Source organism: Canis lupus, chromosome 19 (genome assembly GCF_048164855.1).
Source record: "Canis lupus baileyi chromosome 19, mCanLup2.hap1, whole genome shotgun sequence".
NCBI lineage: Eukaryota > Metazoa > Chordata > Mammalia > Carnivora > Canidae > Canis > Canis lupus.
Genome location: NC_132856.1, coordinates 45,736,031 through 45,758,854, shown reverse-complemented (window position 1 = coordinate 45,758,854; position 22,824 = coordinate 45,736,031). Strand labels below are relative to the sequence as shown.

Genomic DNA, 22,824 nt, shown 5'->3' with positions numbered 1-22,824 from the left:
CAAATAAAATCTTAAAAACAAAACAAAACAAAACAAAAAACTCCAAAAAACAACCCCCACAACATGTCCTGTTGGCCCTGGGGGGATATGGGGAGGTAACATCCAGGTTGGCAGGTATATCAGGGCAGGGAAGGGAGATAGGGACCGGCTAGCCATCTTGCGGCTAAACCTGGGCTAATAGCCAGTAAATTCTTTCACACAGGCAATATTACTTGGTCTTCACAACTTTTCCTGGTCCACACTTGAGCACCACGGTTCCTCCTTCTCTACTATTAAATGGAAGCCCAAACTATGGAAGCCATGATGATGGCCTGGCACTCACCTTTGGGTTCCTGGATGAGACACAGCCTCTTTGGAGCCGGAATCATGCCAACCTTCAAGGACTTGCTACTGACCCTCTTCCGAGGGAAGCAGGCCCCTGAGGTGGCCTGTGATAGGGCAGGTGCACCTGCTGGGCCATCTTCGGCTGCCTCGCTCGGGAGGCCATCAGGGGGGGGACTGCCCTCATAGCCCTCGGACTTGGCAGCCCCTCCTGGTTGCCTGGAGGCCCCTCTAGGAGTGGAGGCCTCTTCGGTCCCCTCCTCATCCTCATCCTCATCTTCCTCGTCTTCATCATCCTCCTCAGGCATCACCTCTGGGCTTTCCAACTCAGCCTCATGCTGAGGGGGCTCATCTTCAAACTCTCCTTCCCCTTCCATGGGATCAAGGGGGCTCTCTTGAGAATCAGCACTCTCACTGGTGTGGAGGTTCAGTGGAGATGATGAGAAACAAATTGACGGGCATAGTTCAAATACTTTCTTTCGATAGAATTTGAAGGCTGAACTATTTTGGTCATGAAGAAACCTGGGATAAGGATCCAAGACACTGGTTAATCAGAGTCCTGAACATTCATATTTACTAAATTGTCCAAAATAGATCCAACAAAGCTGGGAGTGAGACCAACGAACAAATAACCTGACCCTCTTTTTATAAGCTATGGTTGATGGTGCAGTTTCACAATGACAGAAGTCTGCAGACTAATAATTTAACAAAGGAGCCAGAATATGAGGCCTAATTGCTTTTCAGGGGAGGGAGGTGGAGAAACAAGGTATGCAGGAATGACCAAGGAATGTGCTGGAAAAAGCTCCAACCTGGCCCTTACCTTATTCCTCTCTAGTCTGTCACCAGCCTGGTTCCTCTCACACTGCCAGGTATGAGACAGAGGAAGGTGCGTCACTTCTGCACCTCGTTCTACAGTGAAGCTGAGTGACATGATGGCGATAACACCTCTCTGAACCTTAGAGCCCCATGGCCCCATACTAGCCCCAGGGATGTATGGGGCCATGAAAACATGCCCCCATACTGAAAACATGCCTGAAGACACAAAATACACTTGGACCCAAGGAAAGAAGCCCTTGTGTTTGACTAGAATAACTCAACCTCATAACTATGTCAATTCTTTCCTAATTAATATTTAATGTATAAACCTACCTCGATCAATGCATCATTTTTTCCCCCTGGATTTGAACATGTTTCTAGATTTCACAGAGAAAAAGAAGTATGTAAAGGTATCTGGGAAAACTCTGAACAAAATCAATGAAGTGTTTTGGCCCTAGAAGACATTATAAGGTGGATGATGCCTCTACTGTCACAATAGTGTGGTAACAGTCCTTGGACACATGGACTGAAATACCAAGAGAAAAGCCAGAAACATGGTTATCTGATGAAGGCGGTCTCTCAAACCAGTACAAAAAAGATGATCTTTTCAACAAATGGCATCAGGACAATTGGGGAGCTTTTCAGAAAAATACTCAGACTGGATCCACACAGCACACTCTGCTCTGGAATAAGCCCACAGATATGATCTAAATACAAAAAGCAAGTGATATGAGTTCTAGACAAAAATATACAAATATCTTTATAACCTGCGTGTGGGGAGATGCTTTTTATAACTCAGAATCCAGGTGGAATAAAAGAGAAATTGAGAAATTTGACTACATGAAACACTTCTGCATTGCAGGACAAATCATAAGCAAAAGATAAACATTAAACTAGGAAGGAAATATATGTAACTACATAGAGCTCTTAAAAATTCAGAGCACCAAGGCATCCCAAAATGAAAATCTTTATTAAGAACTTGTGCCCTCCAAGGGACAGCTAGAATGAGAAAACAAGTCATAGACCAGGAGAAAATATCTGCAAATCATACATCTGCGAAAGGACTCCATAAAGAATGTATAAAAGACCTGCAAAACTGATTAATATTTACATAAACAATCCAATCAAAAGATGGACCAAAGATCCAAATGGGGGCACCTGAGTGGCTCAGTGGTTGAGCATCTGCTTTTGGGTCAGGTCGTGATCCCAGGGTCATGGGATTGAGTCCTGCATCAGGCTCCCCACAAGGAGTCTGCTTCTCCCTCTGCCTATGTCTCTGCCTCTGTGTCTCTCATGAATGAATAAATAAATAAATAACATTTAAAACAAAACAAAACAAAAACAAAAACACCCCCAAAGATCCAAATGGACACTTAAAACATGGAAAGCATACAAGTATACTTGAGGACACTGAGCACCACTAGTCCTTGGAGAAATGAGGATCATAGTGCAACACTGTCTCTCCACACTAGGATTCTAACATGAAAAAGTTGATACTAGCAAGTGCTGGCGACGTCAGGGAGAAACCAGAACTCTTGTCCAGGCTGCTGAAAATGTAAAATGGTGCCACCACTTGGAAAGGCAGCTTGGCAGTTTCCTCAAAAGTTAATTGTGGACCCACCATGGAGCCAGCTTTTCCTTTCCTTGGTATTTAACTGGAGAGAAATAAAGACCTTATACACAACTGCTCACAGAAGCTTTATCTGTAATCATCGCAGACTGGAAACCTCTCAATGCCATCAACAGGTGAATGGGTAAAAACAACTGGTCCAAACACACACAGAGATACACTCAGCAGCAAAGAGGAATGAACTGGGGATACACACAACAAACACAGCTGAATCCGAGTAATTGTGCTGAGTAAAGGGACCAGACAAAAAGTGAGAACAAGCTGTGTTTACAAAAAATTCTAAAAAATGCTAGCTCTTTACAACAACAAACTTTTTTTTTTTTTTTTAAAGATTTTATTTATTTATTCATGAGAGACAAAGAGACACAGAGAGAGCGAGTGAGAGGCAGAGGGAGAAGCAGGCTCCGTACAGGGAGCCCGATGTGGGACCCGATCCCGGGACTCCAGGATCATGCCCTGGGCCGAAGGCAGGCGCCAAACCACTGAGCCACCCAGGGATCCCAACAACAAAGCTTTTTAAAAGAATAAACTTTTTCTGTTTTTCTTTTAAAGATTTATTTATTTACTTATGATAGACACACACAGAGAGAGAGAGGCAGAGATACAGGAGGAAGGAGAAGTAGGCTCTATGCCGGGAGCCCGATGTGGGACTCAATGCCGGGACTCTAGGATCTTGCCCTGGGCCAAAGGCAGGCACTAAACCACTGAGCTACCCAGGGATCCCCACCTTTTCTTTTTATTTTATTTATTTTATTTTATTTTTTTTCCCCACCTTTTCTTTTTAAAAGATACAAACGAAAAGTTCACAGAAAGATATACAAAGGATACTTAAGTTTATGAAAGGATCTTCAATTTCACTCATAAGAAGAAGGGAAACTAAAATTTCAAGGCAGAAATGAGAAATTTCTCATCAATCCTACTGACTCTAAGGTATGCCAAAAGGTGAGAGGTTGGGGACAGGTACTCTTGACACTGCTTTGGGAGTAGCCCTCAGGGAGGGGAATTTGCATTATCTAACAAAATTACATTTGCAAGGACTTTGGACCCCACAGTCCCCCTTCTGGAATATATAGGAAGATTCTCTCCACACACAAAGTCATCGTGTGTGAGGCCATTGGTGGGAGTTGTAAGAACAACGTGAATGCTGATGGCTGGGGAGTGACCCTGGTGTGGCTGCATGTAAGAGAATGACATAGTGGACAAGAGAAAGAGGGTACAGGTGGGCTAGGCAGAGGGAAACTTCTGGATAGGTTGTAAAAGGAAAAAAAGCAAGATGCAAGTCTGTTACATACAGAAAGTTGCACGTAAAAATAAAGGGAGAAATGCACACACCCACTAGAAATAAATGAAAATGGTTGTTGAGGGGTGGAGGAGATTCCCCTCAGAGACTTCTCTGAGCTTGTCTTTTGTAATTTTTACTTTAGAACCATGCAAATGCTGTACTTTTAAAAATTAAGTTAAAAAGAATAGAAAAACATAGTTCTAAAGCTGAATCTCTATAGAAACAAATGAACCTGACTATATGTCACATTGATGACATGACCATACACAAAAAAGCAACTAACTATTAAACATACTAAAGGTACAACTTTTCTAAAGGAAAAGAAAAGTCACCTCAGCCTTTATTTAAATATATGTGCTGTTGGGTACAGTCATTCTCAAAATACTCTATGAGCACTGGACTGGGGGACAGAGTGAATCACTCCACCTAATGTTGCTGTACAATGGGGGACACTGTGTGGGGAGGGAGAGGACAGTGTCTTCTAAAGAACTTTGCTGAGAGAAGGCTGTCAGAGACAGTGATGGATAAACCCAAACCACAGCAGTGCCAGATGCTCAGGATAATGCAGAATTCTCATTTGGGGAAACAAAACAAAACAATGAAATGCTCCCAGCTGCCCTTAGTGGAGTTGTACCTTTCACCCAGTCCTGCCCAACGCTGAGATATGCTAGGCCCAGCAAGCCTCAAGGTCACCAGGCCTATAAAAGGCAGAACCAGGCTCAGCACCCATGAAGCCATCCGTGCTCCATGAGGCTGGTCTGGGTCTCACAGGAAGCAAGAGGCACGCCCAATGCAGGACCTATCAAGGTCCCCAATAAGCTGCTGGAAGAGGCTGCTGGGTCATTACTGAGTCCCAGAAATGCTCTAGGAAATGTGAAGTTTTCAACTATCATCTTAATTAGACTAAGGCATGGCTCTCCAGCATGGTAGGAACAAGGCAATCGTCCAGAGTCCCCAGCCAACTGGAGGATACAATTAACACAGCATGGGAACCCCATCTGGGTTAATGGCTCAGTACTAGAACATGTGGCTCCCAGGTAGCTTTCCACTGAAGGAGGTGAACCAGTGCCTTCACAAGGCAGAACAGGCTCCTGGTTCCGCTTCCCAGCAGGCTATGTGGTTTTGAGTGGCCACCCCTTCTGAGGAATAGCAAGGGTAATGGCACCCCCTGCTGGCAAAAGGAGGCCAGGCCACCACTACATGAAGTGCCTGCTGCCCACAGCTGGAACAGGACCCATCCATCACTGCAGGAGCAGCAAATTCTCACCCTACCCAGAGCACTGGTGTGACCAGGGACAGTGCCCCGCCCTCCTCCTCCTCCCACTAGCCCACACCCCTCAGCCTCTGCAAAGGTTCTAGGGGGCCTATTAGCCTCTCTGCCTGGGTGCTCTCTCCCCCATTCCCTGGTCAAAGCCCACCTGACCTTCAAATACAGCTTAAAATTCCCTCCAGGGTAGGTTTTTTCTGATGCCCCAGATGAAGGTGGCACTGCCCAACACCCCCAAGCAGTGCTTCTCCCTCTCAGCCCTGAGCTCAGCAGAAGTGAAACCATGACTTATCCTCGGGTACCCCTGGGGCAGAAGTATGTCTGCCAGGCCACCCCATGGGCTCTCAGGACACTCATCTGGTAAATACACTCAAATTAAAAGGGCATGGTGGCTACATACCACAAGTCAGGGTTGTCGGTACTGTTTTCTATGCTGAATTGTTCAATCTCTGGTCCCACCTGAGCAACAAATCTGGCCAGTTTCTCTGCAGTCTCCATTGTCTTCATGTCAACTACAAAACAAAACAATTGTCACATGTCAGTTCTGAAATGCTGCTTCCAATTTCATCTCTGTGGGAGGTTGGGGAGACTGATTATAAGGATAGCTCCTCGTGTCCCCTCACTGCATCCTTGCCCTTTGCAGCTCTGTCCAGCAGAGGTAGATAATCTTCTCTTCCCCACAAATTGGGACTGGCCCTGGGACTCGTGCTGACAGAAGGTGGCCTAAGCGTGGAGCCTGGGCTTCAGAGGCCTCAAGCAACCCCGCTGCCTCTCTTGGAGTCCCAACCCTGACCATCAGGTGAACAAATCCAGGTTGGCTGCTAGGGGGTGAGAGGCATGTAGCCCAGATGCCCATTACCTCAGCTGATGGCCCCAAACCATCTGCTGCCAAAAACACATGTGCTGGCCCAGTTCAGTTCAACAGACTAAGAGTACTGAATACCCCATTTGAAGCCACAATTTAGAATGGCTCATTATAGGGACGCCTGGGTGGGTTAGTGGTTGAGTATCTGCCTTTGGCTCAGGAAGTGATCCTGGAGTCCCAGGATCGAGTCCTACATTGGGCTCCCTGTGAGAAGCCTGTTTCTCCCTCTGGCTGTGTCTCTGCCTCTCTCTGTCTCTCATGAACAAACAAAATCTTAAAAAAAAAAAAAGAATGGCTCATATAGCAATAGCTAGACAATACAGCACTTGTGTGGTTTTTTTCCCCCTCTCTATTCCCACCTAATGTCAAGGGGAAGGTACCGGCCAGGGGCAGGCCTCTCACACAAAGAAAAGGTAACGGCCAGGAGAAAGAGAAGAAACTGCAGGTCAGCTAACCCAGAGAAAAATAAGAGAGACCTTGGAAAAGACAAGACAGAACGAGAGACGAGGGTAGCCCTGCAGAATGTAAAGAGGGGCAAGAAGAGACTGAAAAATGGATTAAGGAACTCGGAGCCCCAAGCATGGGCACAGGCACAACCTGGTGGCCAGCAATAGGACTTTGCAGTGGGGGCAAAGTGACTGGGGAACACAGTGAGGCAGCTCCACCTTCAGGGAAGAAGACTGCTACAGGACTCAAGGGCCAGCTCCTCAAGAAAGTAAGAGGAGAGTGCCTCCATGTGCACCTGTCCTGGCCACGTCTCTGTTGCTTCTGCCTGCTGCTCAGACCCCTCACAACACCCAGGTCTCCCACCCCCACCACCAAGAGACCCCTGGATATTGGAGAGTCATGGCTGGGGCTCAGAATGGGGGAGGCAGGAATAAGCACTCACCGTCAGCAGATGGGCAGGGAGAGGAGGATTGAGGAGCTTCAGAGACTTCCGCTCCTGCTGGCTTGGGGGATAGGCCCGAGACTTCTGGGCTGGGATCCCCAAGAGAGGGTCCAACTGGGTCAGGTGGGCAGTCCTTGACAGTATCATTTCCATCTGGCTGGGACAGCTTTCTCTGCAATGAACCTGGAGCCTGCCGGCCATGGTGTTTCAGTCTGGTGCCTGAGGAGAGGAGGGTCTGGGTCCCAGTGGTTGCTTTCCTCACCTTCCAGCCCCGAAGCCCTTGAGTGCGGAGCAGCCCCCGACGGCGGCCTGGGAGGAGCCTCTTCTTGAGGCTCCGGATTGTCCGAGCATACAGCATGGCCCGGACCGCACACTCTGCTGCTGTTGGCTTTTGATCTGCCCCTGGCAAGGTGTGGCTCACCCGCTGCATTTCTGCCAGCTTCAATTTGTAGTATTTATACTCCAGACTACTGTCATCAGACAAAAACCTATATAACAAAACAGGCACAGAAAGACATTGGTTAAAACACCACTATATACCCAATTGTTGCTACAATCACATTTCTGCATACCCTTTCTAAGTGGCAGGCTCCCTGTCTAAGAGGTTCCACTCCACAGAAGACCCAGATCCCCTTCCTGCACAGAGTAACTGCAAGGCAATGGGAGCCGACCTAGCACTGGTCGATTCCTCCTTGGGAACCTTCACCATCCCCAGCAATGAAAGTGCTCACAACTCCTGGTAGCCTCACAACACACACTAGTCACTATGGAGTCACAGAGACACTGCTACTTTATCGCTTGTGGGTGCCATTTTTGGAAGGTGACATGCTTCAAAGGGTCAGGGAGGTGGGGTCGTCAGTGACCCTTTCTTCAACTGCACCACCGAGGCCTGAGTGCTGCGGCTGTGAAATCATGTTCCAAAGTCCTAACAAGCACAGTAAAGAAAAGGAGGTTGAGTCCCGGGTACTGACACAGAAAGACATCCATGATATGGCCAAAGACAGCAAGCTACAGAAAAACACCAACATCTATACAGACCACATAAATCTGCTTTGTGTACATACATCCACCTGTACTTACTTTTCTCACATAAGCTGACGAAATATAAAGCAACATTAATTAGCTCTGGGGAACGGACAGTAAGGGTCATGGAGGGAACTTACATATTCTTTACTTTTCTTCTTCCTTAGCCCCATCTTTTCTCTCTATAAACCTTTCCCTTCTAGGATCTGGACTTTTTTTTTTTTGCCATTTCCTTCTGGCCTCATGTGGTGAATGCTTACATTCTTTCTTTTCTTTTCTTTTCTCTCTCTCTCTCTTTTCCTTCCTTCCTTCCTTCCTTTCTTCCTTCCTTCCTTTCAAGATTTTATTCATTTATTCACCAGAGACACAGAGAAAGAGAGAGAGAGAGAGGCAGAGACATAGGCAGAGGGAGAAGCAGGCTCCATGCAGGGAGCCTGACATGGGACTCAATCCCAGGTCTCCAGGATCAGGCCCTGGGCTAAAGGTGGCGCTAAACCGCTGAGCTACCCGGGCTGCTCCATTCACTTTATTTCTGACAAACACGTCCCACACTGTACTTTTCATTATGTATGGTTGCAGCTGTGTTCGGTGTGCAGAACTCTCCCTGCTACTTCCTTCTAAAGAGTTTCTGAAGTCAGTTTTAATTCCCCTTCACTCAAAAGTTATTTAGAAACATGTTTTTAAAAAAAAAGCATGTTTTATTTTGGTTGTTGCTAGTTATACATTGTGTAATGTGGCCCATGTGATTTTCCTTTCCTAGGATGTGCTGAGATTTTCTCTGTGACCTCACATATAACAGATGTTTGTGAATGTTCAATTTCAGTTTGTGTTAAATAAGAATGAATATTATTTGGTGGGTATGGCAAATTTCAAGTGGCCTTCAGAGTGTTTGACATTAAGAGACCACTTACTAGGTGAGGTTCCCAATTACCAACAACAGAAGCCGACTGGATGCCAGCTGGCTGCGTGAAGCAGGGTGCTGGCAGCACTGTGGAAAGTGGAGAGTCCCCGGTGGGCAGCTCCATAGGAAGCTCCTGCTGCTGTATCTACACAGTTAAGGTCCGGCTAGATCTGAGGACACAGGCTGTGTGCGGGACCTTGCTGTCCCAGACACTCTGCTGGGCCAACAGCAGCATCCTGCCAGATGGCACCCTAACAAGCAAGGGTTGCCACATAAAGGAGCACAACTAACACAGATGGTCTGGTTCTCTTGTTAAATGTGGCCCCAATGGGAAACCTGGGTAGCTTAGCGGTTGAACATCTGCCTTTGGCTCGCGGTATGATCCCAGGGTCCAGATATTGAGTTAAGCATTGGGCTCCCTGCAAGGAGCCTGCAGCTCCCTCTGCCTATGTCTCTGACTTACTGTGTGTGTCTCTCATGAATAAGTGAATAAAATCTTAAAAAAAAAAAACTGTGGCCCCAGTGAGTGTACCCCTCACCCAACAAAGAAAGCAGAGTCAGCATCCAGGTGGCCCAGAGCCCCAGGACACAAGTCCCTTTCCCCTCGATGGTTCTGATGCCATGTGGAGTCTGAGGATGGCAGTCACAAATCCATCTCCCCAAGTTCTAGTGGAACATAACATTAAGAGCATAGAACATTCCCAGGCCAGCCTGCTGGGTTCAAATCCCAGCATAGCCACTTATTAGCCATGAGATTTACTGAACTTTTCTTTCTCCTCCCCCATCCCTTTTAAAAAAGATTTTATTGGGCAGCCCGGGTGGCTCAGTGGTTTAGCGCTGCCTTCAGCCCAGGGTGTGATCCTGGAGACCCGGGATCAAGTCTCATGTTGGGCTCCCTGCATGGAGCCTGCTTCTCGCTCTGCCTGTATCTCTGCCTCTCTCTCTCTCTCTGTGTGTCTCTCATGAATAAATAAAATCTTAAAAAAAATTTTTTTTATTTATTTGAGAGAAAGAAAACACACAGCAGGGGGAGCAGAGAAAGGGGGAGAGGTAGGCTTCCTGCTGAGTAGACAGCCTGATGCAGACTCACTCTGGGATCATGACCTGAGCCGAAGGCAGATGCTTAACCTACTGAGTCACTCAGGTGCCTTTACTAAACTTTTCTGTGCCTCAGTTCCTCTATCGGTAAAAGGGACAGATGGTAATAATAAACTACTTCATCAACTTGTTGTGAGGCTTGAGTTACACACTTTTCATCATAAGGAAAACACTTTAAATACTGTGTAGCATTCATTAACTGCTCAACAAACATTAGCACCTCATCTACCTGTTTACGCCCATTCATTGTTTTCTAAATATTCCCTTACTTAGATGACATCTACCCATTTCAGAGAATTATATTCAAGCCTCCTGCCATGTTATAAACTGATCAATTCCTCTTATATTTCTAAGTGTTATTTATTTACACAGCTCTAAGCTACATAGTTTAGGCATCAAGGTTCCCAACTACTGGGATGCCTGGGTGGCTTAGTCAGTTAAATGTCCAACTCTTGGTTTCAACTCAGGTCTTGACCTCAGAGTTGTGAGTTCAAGCCCCACACTGGGCTCCATACCAAGTGTGGAGCCTACTAAAAAAAAAAAAAAAGAAAAAGAAAAAGAAAAAAAAAAGGTTTCCATTGTGCTCCAAACAAGGAAGCAAAGTTGCTGTGGGTATTTGCACTGCTGTTATTTTAGTGCACCAGAAGGGGCAGGCCACCTCAGTGAGAGGCAATGGCCAGTTCTGTCCACAAGGCCCAGCTGTGAACAAACCAGTGTTTTTTCCTCCTTGTGTGTTGGGGGTGGGAGGTGTCTCAAATCTCTGCTGCATCTCGAAGGATGGAGATAACAGAAAGCCTTCTTACTCCCGTATCTCCTAAGGTCTGAACTTTTCATTTAACTAATAAAAAGAACCTAACACAGCACTGGAGCCTAGCAAGAAGGCAGCTTTCTGATGAGTGATTGAGAGGGGAGTGAGCTAAATCCTCACTTATTTTCATTAGGGTATCAATATGATGCCTAAAACTGATAGATCAAGGAAGAGCAACACAGGCTTATTTATCACCAAGAGTATCTGTTAGAAGTAGCTTAAAATACCAAAAGAGACTGCCTCCAAGGAGTAGAATGGCATGGGAACTGGTCAAAGCAGAAACACTTGTTTTCTTAATTCAATTGATATTTTTGATAAACTACATACATGTACTCCTTTAAGAATTCAAACATTCACACCAAAGCCCTAAGCTTACTAGTTTCTTATCGTTCTTTCTTGCCACCACATCATCTCCTCTGATAGTCTCTGGTAATTCCTTCTGAAGGTTTCAGGGAGTCAAGTCTGAGTCTAGCTCCCAATCTGTTCTTTATCTGGGTCTATTCTATCAGCCAACCACTGATTTTTATTTCAACAATCTGATTTTTCAGTCCCAAGATCTTTAACAGGTTCTTTTCAAAAACAAAAAGCTCTTGTTTCATGGATACAATATACTATTATTTACTATTAATTATACACTTATACTTTGAGACAGATTTTTTTCCTTATTGTAACTCTGTCTTCACAGGTAGCAGCTCCATTTGTTAAGTTTGGTAATTCTCCTTTATGATGTTGATTTTCCTCAAATATTTGATTTCTAATTCAATGCTTATTTCTGATTTTGTACTCCACACCGCATACATACAACTCTATGTTCCTATTACCATTTGCTGTCAGTGATCATGAGCCTAGTGGGTCATGATACAGAGTCACATGTCCCCAGTCTTCCCAGGGTCCTGTTTCCCTCTAGCCCAATCACCTGGAGATTGCCCCTGGGCCTTCCAAGTCTTGAGAGTACCTTACCCAAGAGGGTTTGGTCTCTACTTTCACCCGTCAGTCTGAAGCTATCTAGCTTCCTCCTTCCAGCATGCACACTGATTAAGAGCAAGAGCCTAGATGAGAATCTCGACCCTGTCCTACTAGCTTTGCACTCTTGAAGTAAAAAGAGGTCTCTTTGAGCCTCAAGTTTCCTATCTATAAAATAAGAATGACAAATACCTGCCTCACGAGGTTTATGAGGACTGAATCAACTAGTGCTTAAATCAGAAAAGCACCTACAATAGTATCAAGTGCAGAGAAGGCAAAAGGTCTGGTAATTAAGTTGTTCATAATTGATGACAGAACAATTAATTTATTGGGCTTTTTTTTAAAAAGATTTTTATTTTTTATTCATGAGAGACAGAGAGAGAGAGAAAGAGAAAAAGAGAGAGAGAGAGAGAGAGAGGCAGAGACAAAGGCAGAGGAAGAAGCAGGCTCCATGCAGGGAGCCTGATGTGGGACTTGATCCGGGAACTCCAAGATCATGCCCTGGGCCAAAGGCAGGCGCTAAACCACTGAGCCACCCAGGAATCCCCTGGGCTTTTTTTTTTTAACTTTTAATTTAAAAAGCCTACATCATTCTGAACATGAAAATAATCCAAGTGAGTCCAAGAATTATTTAAAAATAAAACCAAACAAGCTCCAACCCTCCCGTGGTAAATCATGCTGGTTAACACCAAAACTCTAGTACTATTACATGTAAATTTATGCCTTTCAAGCATCTATAATAATTACAACACCAAAAATACTGAGCTCAGTATGTGTACAATGTTGATCATACAAGACTTGAATAAACACTCAAAAAGAGGAACTACAACTAGACATATTAGGAGGAAACTTATAATCTTTGTTAATTAACAAAGGAATAAGAAGTAAAACATCACACTATGAAATTATCTTTAAGTCAAAACACAGATGAAGGCATGGCATGTTTACAGAGCGGCAGCAGGTGCCAACTGGGACAGATAATCCACAGAAAGTAACCTGATGATAAAGATTGATGACCTTCACCAGGGGTAACTCCTGCCCTCAGTGGGCAGCACCTGGGATGGAAGATTGTATTGGCATCCGCATGGGAGGGAGGGGGGGAGGCCAAGGATGCCACTAAATATCCTGCAAAGCCCAGGACAGTCCCTACCAGAGGATTATCCAGTCTCAAAAATCAATCATGCTACGGCCAAGAAAAAGTGATAGAGATCAAAAGCCTCTAAAGTTAACTTTCTCAGGATGCCTGGGTGGTTCAGTGATTAAGTCTGTCTGCCTTCAGCTCAGGATGTAATCCTGGGGTCCCGGAATCGAGTCCTACATTGGGCTTCGAGTGTGAAGCCAGCTTCTTCCTCTGCCTATGTGTCTGCCTCTTTCTGTGTGTGTCTCTCATGAATAAATAAATAAAAGCATTAAAAAAAAAAAAAGGCAAAAACAAAACTCTCTTTAAAAATAAATAAAGTTAACTTTCTCTTTAATCCAGCAATTTCACTCCCAGATATTACTCTAATAAACTACCGGGAATGTAGACAGAAATACAAGCAAAACATTGTTCATCATAATGGTATTTACAGCAGGGAAAAACCAGGATGAATCTAAGAACTCCAATGAGCAACGGCAAGTATGCTAGGGTACCTGTGTGCAATGAAGAGCACACAACCACTGTTAACAAGAACAGTGACGTTAGATTTGAAATATAGGACGCACTGAGAGGGAGAAGTGGTGGAGCTTTAAGTGATAGTATCTTTATTGCTTTTTTCTATTTTTACAAAGCACATATGCCACTTTCATGATTTTAAAAAAAGTTAGGGGCGCCTGAGTGGCTCAGTCGTTTGAGTGTCCGACTCTTTGGTTTTGGCTCAAGTCATGATCTTGGGATCTGCGCTCAGCATGGAGTCTGCTGGAGATTGTCTCCCTCTCCCTCTGTTCGTCCCCTGCTCACATGCACACTCTCTTTCTCAATAAATAAAATCTTTAAAAATAAATCTTGGGATGCCTGGGTGGCTCAGGGATTGAGCATCTGCCTTCAGCTCAGGGTGTGATCCTGGGGTCCGGGATCAGGTCCTGTATCAGGTCCTGCCTGCATCGGGCTCCTTGTAGGGAACCTGCTTCTCCCTCTGCCTGTGCTCCGCCTCTCTGTATCTCTCACAAATAAATAAACGAAATCTTTAAAAATACATAAATCTTTTTTTAAAAAAAGATTTATTTATTCGTGAGAGACACAGAAAGATAGGCAGATACATAGGCAGAGGGAGAAGCAGGCTCCCTGTGGGAAGCCTGATGAAGGACTTGATCCCGGCACCCCAGGATCACAAACTGAGCCAAAGGCAAAAGCTCAACTCCTGAGCCACCCAGGCATCCCTAAAATAACTAAATCTTAAAAAAAAAAAAAAAAAAAAAAGGTATAGTGTGAAAAATTTTCACTTACAGCAATCTAACCTAGAGATAATCCCAAACACACAAGAAAATATGATGTATTAAGCCATTCATTGGAACAGTTCGAAACAGTATACAATCAAAATCATTCTGAAAATCTAACCAGAGAGGAATGGCTAACTAAACTCTGGCCACTTTCTCTATAGACTAGTAAACGCAGCTGTCTGAAAATGTTTATAAAAAATAAAGAGAGCAGCCCGGGGTGGCTCAGCGGTTTAGCGCTGCCTTTGGCACAGGGCGTGATCCTGGAGTCCTGGGATCGAGTCCCACATCGGGCTCCCTGCATGGAGCCTGCTTCTCTCTCTGCCCTTGTCTCTGCCTCTCTCTCCCTCTCTGTGTCTCTCATGAATAAATAAAATCTTAAAAAAAAGAAAAGAAAAATAAGGAATACGAGCATTTTCCTATGTTATCTAAAATAAGCGGGAAAAATACATAAACCCAGAGTGGGATATATTATAGTAAAATCACAGCTACATTTAAAAAAAGCCCCAAATAGCCCACAGTGAGCAGAAAGATAGGAAGCAAATAGGCAAAACTGTCAGTAGACGTTGGTAGGCACACGGGTGGCTTCCTTCTAACTTTATTGTTCTTGACTTCCTCTAATAAGTACTGTATTTATGGTGAAAATTTTAATTTTCAAAAGTTGTTCCATTCAGGTGAAGAGGAAATAAGGCAAAAGAAGAAGAGTTTAACAAATAGCAGGAATAAGTCATGAACAACTGCTGTGAGACATTCCTTATCTTCATGTGCTCTTGGCATACGCCTCCCACCTCCTCCCTAAGCCAGTGCAGAGGGACAAGGCCACATGGCAGGTCTGCAGTAGGGCTGGGGTTTGAATGCAGGTGAACCTCACCCTCCCTCATGTTCTTCCCACTGGCTGATACCACTACTCAAAATAAATACCTCACCCTCTTCATTGGATACCATCAAAACACATATTTTGCCGTGTGTTCTATGGGAGGGATTTAGAGGACCAAAATTTAAAGACCTACCAGTAAGCAGGGTCCTCCTTGAGAAGAGCTCTCTCTTTGGGAGATAGGCTGCCTCCAACAATACGAGTGACCAGCTGATCGATGGTGTCCACCACCTTGTGATCCGCTCGCTGGGGGACAGCTGGAACACACAAAAGGGCTTTTCTGAGAAACGCTATTGGACCACATGGGGCCTGGGACGACCAGTACAGAGTCAGAGGCTGAGGATGGAACCTAAGCAGGCGCTGGTGACCAAAATCCTTATTCACATGAAATCAGCATTGAAAAGAAAAAGCAGCACCGTTTTCTAAAAACCAATACCCAAAGTATCCTCCCAAAAGACTGAAGAGCATAACCACTAGGAGAGAAAGTCACAAGCTTACAATAATTGTACAGAGCAACATATGCATATACACTGTATAACGAAATGGTATGCAGCAATTCTATTCTGCTTGTATATACCACTTAACTAGAATGTTCACATTAAGGGAAAAACATAAAGATGTAAAACATGGCTAGGTAAAAAAAAAAACAAAAAAAAACAAAAAAAATCTAGGTTATGATTCGTTGAGGGAAGGAAGAAAAGATACGTAAATATGGACACAGAAAAAAAGGAAAAGGAAATATGCCGCAATGTTAATAGGTATTATCTATGGGTAGAAGATTTACCAGAGACTTCATTTTCTTTGTGCTTTATCTAAAAAAATCTGTTTTATAATCAGAAAACATATATATAAATTTGCAAAGAAAAATTCCCTAATCAAAAAAGTCAGTGGCCCTAAGATAGGTGTTCACAGAAATATTTGCTAAATATATGAAAAGAAATGTTTTTCTTCATATATTCACCTTCAGTGAGGTGTGTATTTGTCTGTGTGTGTGTAAGTAGGCTCCAGGCCCAGCATGGAGCCCAACAGGAGGCTTGAACTCACGACCCTGAGATCAAGACTTGAGCTGAGATCAAAAGTTGAACGTTTAACCAACTGAGCCACCCAGGGGCCCCTTCTTCAATAGACTTTTAATTTACAATGTCACTGGCAACACAGAAGAGGATCCGTGCCCTCAATTAAGAAGATTGTTTAGTTTTAATTGCACAGAACAATCTATTTAGTCATTTGGTAAAAATCACTCCTGAACTAGGGAGGTTTTCCAGTTTGTTCTGTGGAGTAATTGCACTGTCCTGTCCTTGCTTATGTCTAAGTTGAAGCTTTGAGCTTATTTTAAACAACAAACAGTGTGAGCTCTTTACACTGATTAAATGGATTCTTCAATTGTCATGCTACTACAACTATTTCCCCTTTGAAATTGCTTCCTTTTTCTTTCCTTTTTCTTTTTTGGTTATCAGCTCTCATTTTACAGAACTGCTAGTTTTACATGATCTTACAGAAGAATAAGAGGTTCAAAGTTGGGAGCTTTAAAAAACAATGCAATCTGTGGATCACTGCAACCATGTCTCAAGAAGGCAACCATAAGCAAGCGTCCCAGCTTTGGTGCTACAATCCTCCTCCCCAGATCATATTCTATAAAGGAGAACTTAAAAATAAAAACTAACAATAGTGGGATCCCTGGGTGGCGCAGCGGTTTGGCGCCTGCCTTTGGCCCAGGGCGCGATCCTGGAGACCCGGGATCGAATCCCACATCGGGCTTCCGGTGCATGGAGCCTGCTTCTCCCTCTGCCTGTGTCTCTGCCTCTCTCTCTTTCTCTCTCTGTGACTATCATAAATAAATAAAAATTAAAAAAAAAAAAACTAACAATAGTAGTAATCAAAACATTCAACTGAAGTTGGCATCTCAGCATTTCTAACAGTAATGGAAGCAGTGACGAGGCAATGCCCCATGAGACATGGGTGCTGGTGCCATCTGCCTGCTGCCCAGACAGCCCAAGCTTGCAGATGTCAATTACAAGGGAACCTGGCTCAGCCTCAGAAGGCTTGTATATACCACTTAACTAGAATGTTCACATTAAGGGAAAAGTAAAAGGCAGCATAAGTCCCACATCAAGGGAAGAGTGAGATAATTTATGTTAGGTTAATATCATGATGCAGCAAATACTGTAGAAACACAGAAAAAGGCCTTTGATAATCCTGTGAAAGAACAGATTGTAGTGTTTTCAGTACAACAAGACTGCTGCTTCTAGTGCACCTGCATAGCAACAGAACCAGGGAATGGTAAGTGACTTTTTCCTCCTTCATACAAAGTTCTTCAGTATCGTCATTACACTGACTTTCCACTCCCCCACTTTGGGGGGTGTGGGGAGGAGGGGTCCTGCTTTAGCCCAGAGCCCATTTCTGGAAGGCTCCCTCTCCAGGAATAGATAGGTGTGGCTGCCCATCCATTGGTGGGACCTACCCACCAGTACTTGATACAGTCAGGGGTCCATAAGGGTGGAAAGGAATAAAGAGATTCAGGGACAAACAAGGCTTTTCCACTTGGCTGGGGCAATGGAAGCTGAAAACTGCTTTGCTGGAAAAGGGAATTCCTCCTGAGGTTAAGGGTGTGTGTGTGTGTGTGTGTGTGTGCGCGCGCGCGCGCGCTTCCTCTCTGGTCACATGGCCACTACGTATGCTCATGACCTCTGGGATGTCTGGGCTAGGAGAGCATCCATCCCCAGTGCTAAGAAGGAAAGAGAAGGAATACCCAACAGCCAGTTGTTTCTATTTCCTCTTTCTTGGCCTTTGTAGAACCTTCCCAAAGCTGACTCGTTAACTGCAGGTTATCTGCTGTACATAATTGATCCACTATTGGGTTTTAGCCACCCTAGAAAAGGGAGTAGGAAGAAAGGTGGTTCTACTACCTGGGCCGGCCCTGCTGGTCCCTCAACACAGCTCAAACAAGGCCTCCTTGACTCTTCTGGGCTGGGGTCTCTTCCATTCCCCTCCTGGCCCAGGAGGAATTGGGCTTTGTGACTTCTGTCCCCCGGAAGCCTGGGGACACCCCAACGACAGTGCCCAGTATTTACTTTCCTGTCTACTAACACCTTAGTGTGGGGGGAGGGAGATGTTGTAATAAGGGCTTCTTAACCTTGGCTACAGGAAGGTACAACACAATCCCTACCAAAACACAGGGAGAACTGTATACAAATACATAGGCATTTTTCCTGGCATAGGCCACAGCTTTGATCAGATTCCCAAAGGAGTCTGTGACCCATAAATGTCTAAGGACTTCTGTGGTAGACAAACAGAAGATTTCGAACATATGTTTACAGAATGAATAGCAGACATGAACACTCGCCAATGAGTTTTCTACCAAAATTCTGATGTTTCCAGTTGGCTACAACACTTCTGTATAAAATTCTCAAAGAAAAAAGAGACTTTACAAGAAAACATGAAAAACAAACTAATCACAGTAAGAGCTTTCAGCGCTTTCCTTACCATCACTGAGACCACTCGGAGACTTGGCCTGAACTTCGAGTTTGGTAGGAGGAACAACTTTCTCCTCATCTTGGGTAGGCTCAGGTTCAGCTTTCTTGACCTGAAGTGGACACCCACTGGTGACCAGCCAGGCCTTCAGGTGATCAATGTATTCTCTCCCAAACAGAGTAGAGTCCTCAAAATTTGGAAATGCGGCAGGAGAGGGAGCTATATCTTGGAGGCCAACAGCTTCTAAGATTTTCTCTTGCCGGAAGGAAGAGGCCAAGGAGAAAGTCTGTCCCAAAAGGGCTAAAGACTTCCGGCAGAGAGAATTGGTGGTCTCCAGGGCAACAGCCAAGTCCAGGGGGTTACTGAGGGTTTTCATCTTGACACTCAGCTCATAGGCATTGCAAGCCATGAGCAGGGGTGTGACACTCTTCAGAAGGCGGTCTTGAAGCCTCATTATGTACTTGTCAAAAGGCTTTATGATTTCAAAAAAGCAATTTTTGGTCTTCACAGCACCTTTGTCTAAAAGCATGTTTAAAAACTCATTATCAACTCTGGGTGTTTTCAAAGCAGAGTGCTTTAAAAATTTGATCGTAAAAAAGCAAAAATCTCTGTGCTCTGGTTTTAAGGAGCATTTGAATGAAGCGAGCATTTTAGCACAGGTTTCGGTTTCGAGTTCAAAGAGAGTCTGGAAAAGCTGGGAAAATTTAACATCATCTTTTATGGTGTGGAATCCTGCCCATTTGATTATTTCTATCCCAAATCTTGAAAAAACATCAGACTTATCTATGAGGTCGAAGCTCATCTTTCTTCTGGGAAGCCGAATATCCTTCAGATTGAGCCCCAAAGGGATCTGAGTGGGAAACTGGATATCTTCTGTTCCTGGGTTTGTCCCCAGGGTCACATCAGGACTTGAGGTGGTTTTCTGGATTTGGTTGGTGCCCTGAGTTTTGGGAGTAATACGATTTACAGTGGGTACCTTCTTCGTGCTCACACTTCTTAGTGTGACAAGTTTCCCAACTCCCCCTTTAGATGGGAGCAGGCCCTGAGTCTCTCCCTTTCCTAAAAGGGCCCCTTCCTGGTCAACGATGTTTAGACCTCGGCCTCTGCCCTGGACTTGGCCACTGCCCCTGAGCACAGAGTCTGTCTCCCCTGGACGGTCCACGTCGTAATCCCGACTTTCTTTCTCCAAACACTCTTTCTCAATCAGCCTAGAGGAACCAAAGTCCCCAAGCAGTGCAGAAGGACCAAAATTATACTCCTGTGACCAAGGGGATTCTTGAGAAACGGGGTGGCCAAAGTCTTGTTCCCAAGAGCCACGGAGTGCAAATTTCCAATCCTGAGAACGGAAATGTCCCAATTTCCGGTGGCCAAAAACTTGGTCTCGGGAATCAGGGTGGGAAAATTCCAGATCCCGGCCACACTCTTTGCGAAAGTAGTTGTCTTCACTTACAGAAGGATTGCTTGATCTGAAGGAAGGTCCTGGAAACACATCACCTCTTAAGCTTTCTCTCCCAGTGTCTCGAGGGTGGGCTACAGATCCAGCCAGAGTGTATCTGCTGTCACTAGGAATGTCATCATACATATCTGCTCTTGCTCTTGGGACTGTCCTTAGAAGATCTGAAAATAACGATCCAAAGAGGAACACAAAGATAATTTAGACCAGAGGTTGCAAAAAGATAGTCCACAGACCACCAGTCAGCAGGGACCCTTTATTTGCCAGAATGCATTTTAGAAATTTGTATTTGTTTCCAACATTTAAAATCTGTGTGGCTTAACTTAAAAATCTGGATTTATATTTATACAAACAGAAGATCTACAAGCACTGGGCCTGCATGTGCTGGACAACAGTCCACAGAAGCTAGGTAGTTAGTACCCCTCACTCACTTGGCCTTCCTGTCTAGGCTCTGCAGGCATCTGTTTTAAAGCCCTCTTTTAGACTCAGGGATGGGTCTCTGAACCCCAAATAACCTGGACTCCTTTATTTCAACTGCAATCCTTATATATTTCTACTTCTACCAGACAGTTGACAATTTTTCTGGAGACTGCCTGCCCTCCTTCCCTCTGAAGAGTATGTTAGATCACAGTGCCACTAAGGCAGGAGCCTCGTCTGACACTACACCCACCACAGCCAACCACTTCTGAGCACCCGAACCACAGGTGGCAGATAGGCTCCCTTGGAAAGGCCTACTGGGCTAATCAATTCTCTGAAAAAAAGAGACTAAGGCAGATAAAAGAGTACACAGAAGGTAAATAAGACATAGCAAGAGAGGCCACAATGAAAACTGAAGAGTATACGTAGGAGAAAAATATGAACCTAAATTTACATTTGCTTATTCACACACAAAACAATTCTGTAAGAAGCCAAGAACAGATGTGAACTATGGACATATGAGAACAGCAAGCCTCAGGAAGACTTTGCAGAGTAGCTTTCTAACTTTCTAACTTGTGCATCAGAATCTATTACTTAGTCAAGTCAAATAAAAGAAAAGGGAGAAGGAGATCCCAGGAAGTAGTAATGGGCCAAGAGACCACAGGAAGCTAGAGCTTTGTATAAACCCAAATTTATTTGTTCAACAAGTATATGTCGAGCAACTACTATGTGTAGACACTGCTCTAGGCTATAGAACTACAGCAGGGAAAGGAGACAGCAAAGTCCCCACTCCCCTGGATTTGTCAGTTGAGGGAGCCAAACAATAAATAAAAATCCATCACATAAAGTGCTAGTGAGAAATATTAAGCAGGCAGGAACATGAAGAGAGAGAGCCATTTTCAGTCAGGCTGGTCAAGGTGGGCTGCTCCAATGGCAATGTATCTGAGCAGCAGAGACTTAGTGTAAGGAGCCAGACTCTGCAGTTATGGGGGAAGCCTTCTAGGCAGAAGCAGCATCAAGACAAAATCCTGAGGTAAGACTAGCAGGGAACAAATGTAGCCAAAATGGAACAGCAGAACAAAGGGCAAAGTGGTAAGAAGGTGGCTCCTCAACTCTACTGCACAATGGGGTCCTTGGGGATCCCCAGGCATCCTCATTTAATTAATTGGGATGGGGTGTGGTCCATGCGTTAGGGTTATTAAAGGGTCCCCAGGGGGTGCCTAGGTGGTTCAGTCCACTGAACATCAGACTCTTTTTTTTTTTTTTTTAATTTTTATTTATTTATGATAGTCCCAGAGAGAGAGAGAGAGAGAGAGAGGCAGAGACATAGGCAGAGGGAGAAGCAGGCTCCATGCACCGGGAGCCCGATGTGGGATTCGATCCCGGGTCTCCAGGATCGCGCCCTGGGCCAAAGGCAGGCGCCAAACCGCTGCGCCACCCAGGGATCCCTGAACATCAGACTCTTGATTTCAGCTCAGGTCATGATCTCAGGTTCATGAGACTGAGTTCCCTGTAGGCTCCCCACTCAGTGCCAAGTTGGCTTGTCCCTCTCATTCCCCCTTTGCTCCTCCCCGGGCATATGTGCATGTGCTCTAGCACACTCTCGCTCTCTCAGATAAATAAAATCATAAGGGTAATCAGATGATTCTAACAAGCAGCAAACTTAGGGAACCACTATGTTAGAAGATGTGAACAGAATGGAGTAACAGATCAAGTCAGGCCCTTTACTGGACTCTACAGTTTATTCTGACCAAAATGGAAAGCCCTGAAGGGTTTTGAAGCAAAGAAGCCACCTCACTGGCTGCTGTTCAAAGAATTGACTGAAATACAAGAGCGGATATGGATGTTCCAACAAAAAGTAATCCAGGTACTGATGGCTATTGATGGCATTGTTAGGGCAGTAGCATTAGGGAGAGTGGTGGATGGAGTCTGCACAACAGGATTTTCAGATACTTTATAAACCAATACAGACTAGAAGACAGTGAAAGGCTGACCGGGGAACCATGCAAGCTAGCTATGTGACAAAGTGGTGGTTACAGAACCATCTAGCATCCTGCTGGTTTCCTAGTACAGTTCCTGCCCCTTATCTTTCTTGAGGAAACTAAAATATATACTGATGTTTGACTCTCTAGATTAAAATAAACCAAGACTTAAATCTCCAAATACACACACATATAGTATACATATGCATAAACATATACATGTAAACATGCGTTTATACATATATCACTATGTAACTATTTAGGATTACATAAATGTACCACTAGAAGAACCGAAGGTTTCATAAAACACCATATATATGGCTACCTCTGAGGAGTAAGGGAGCAGCTA

At 44.6% G+C, this 22,824-nt stretch overlaps 1 protein-coding gene across 10 annotated transcripts in view; it reads right to left on the bottom strand.

Annotated features, from left to right (window-relative positions):
* SUGP2 (SURP and G-patch domain containing 2) overlaps positions 1–22,824 on the bottom strand; it is a 60,922-nt gene that overhangs the window by 35,092 nt on the left and 3,006 nt on the right. For all 10 annotated transcript variants that reach the window (XR_012012129.1, XM_072786627.1, XM_072786626.1 and 7 more), the window contains 5 exons: positions 18,636–20,240; positions 15,289–15,409; positions 7,071–7,558; positions 5,717–5,828; positions 323–843 (listed from right to left, as the gene is read on the bottom strand). Coding sequence is in view for 9 of the 10 variants with exons in the window: in XM_072786627.1 (XP_072642728.1) it covers positions 323–843; positions 5,717–5,828; positions 7,071–7,558; positions 15,289–15,409; positions 18,636–20,240 (2,847 nt within the window). In the remaining variant the exon portion in view is untranslated. The remainder of the gene's footprint in view (positions 1–322; positions 844–5,716; positions 5,829–7,070; positions 7,559–15,288; positions 15,410–18,635; positions 20,241–22,824) is intronic.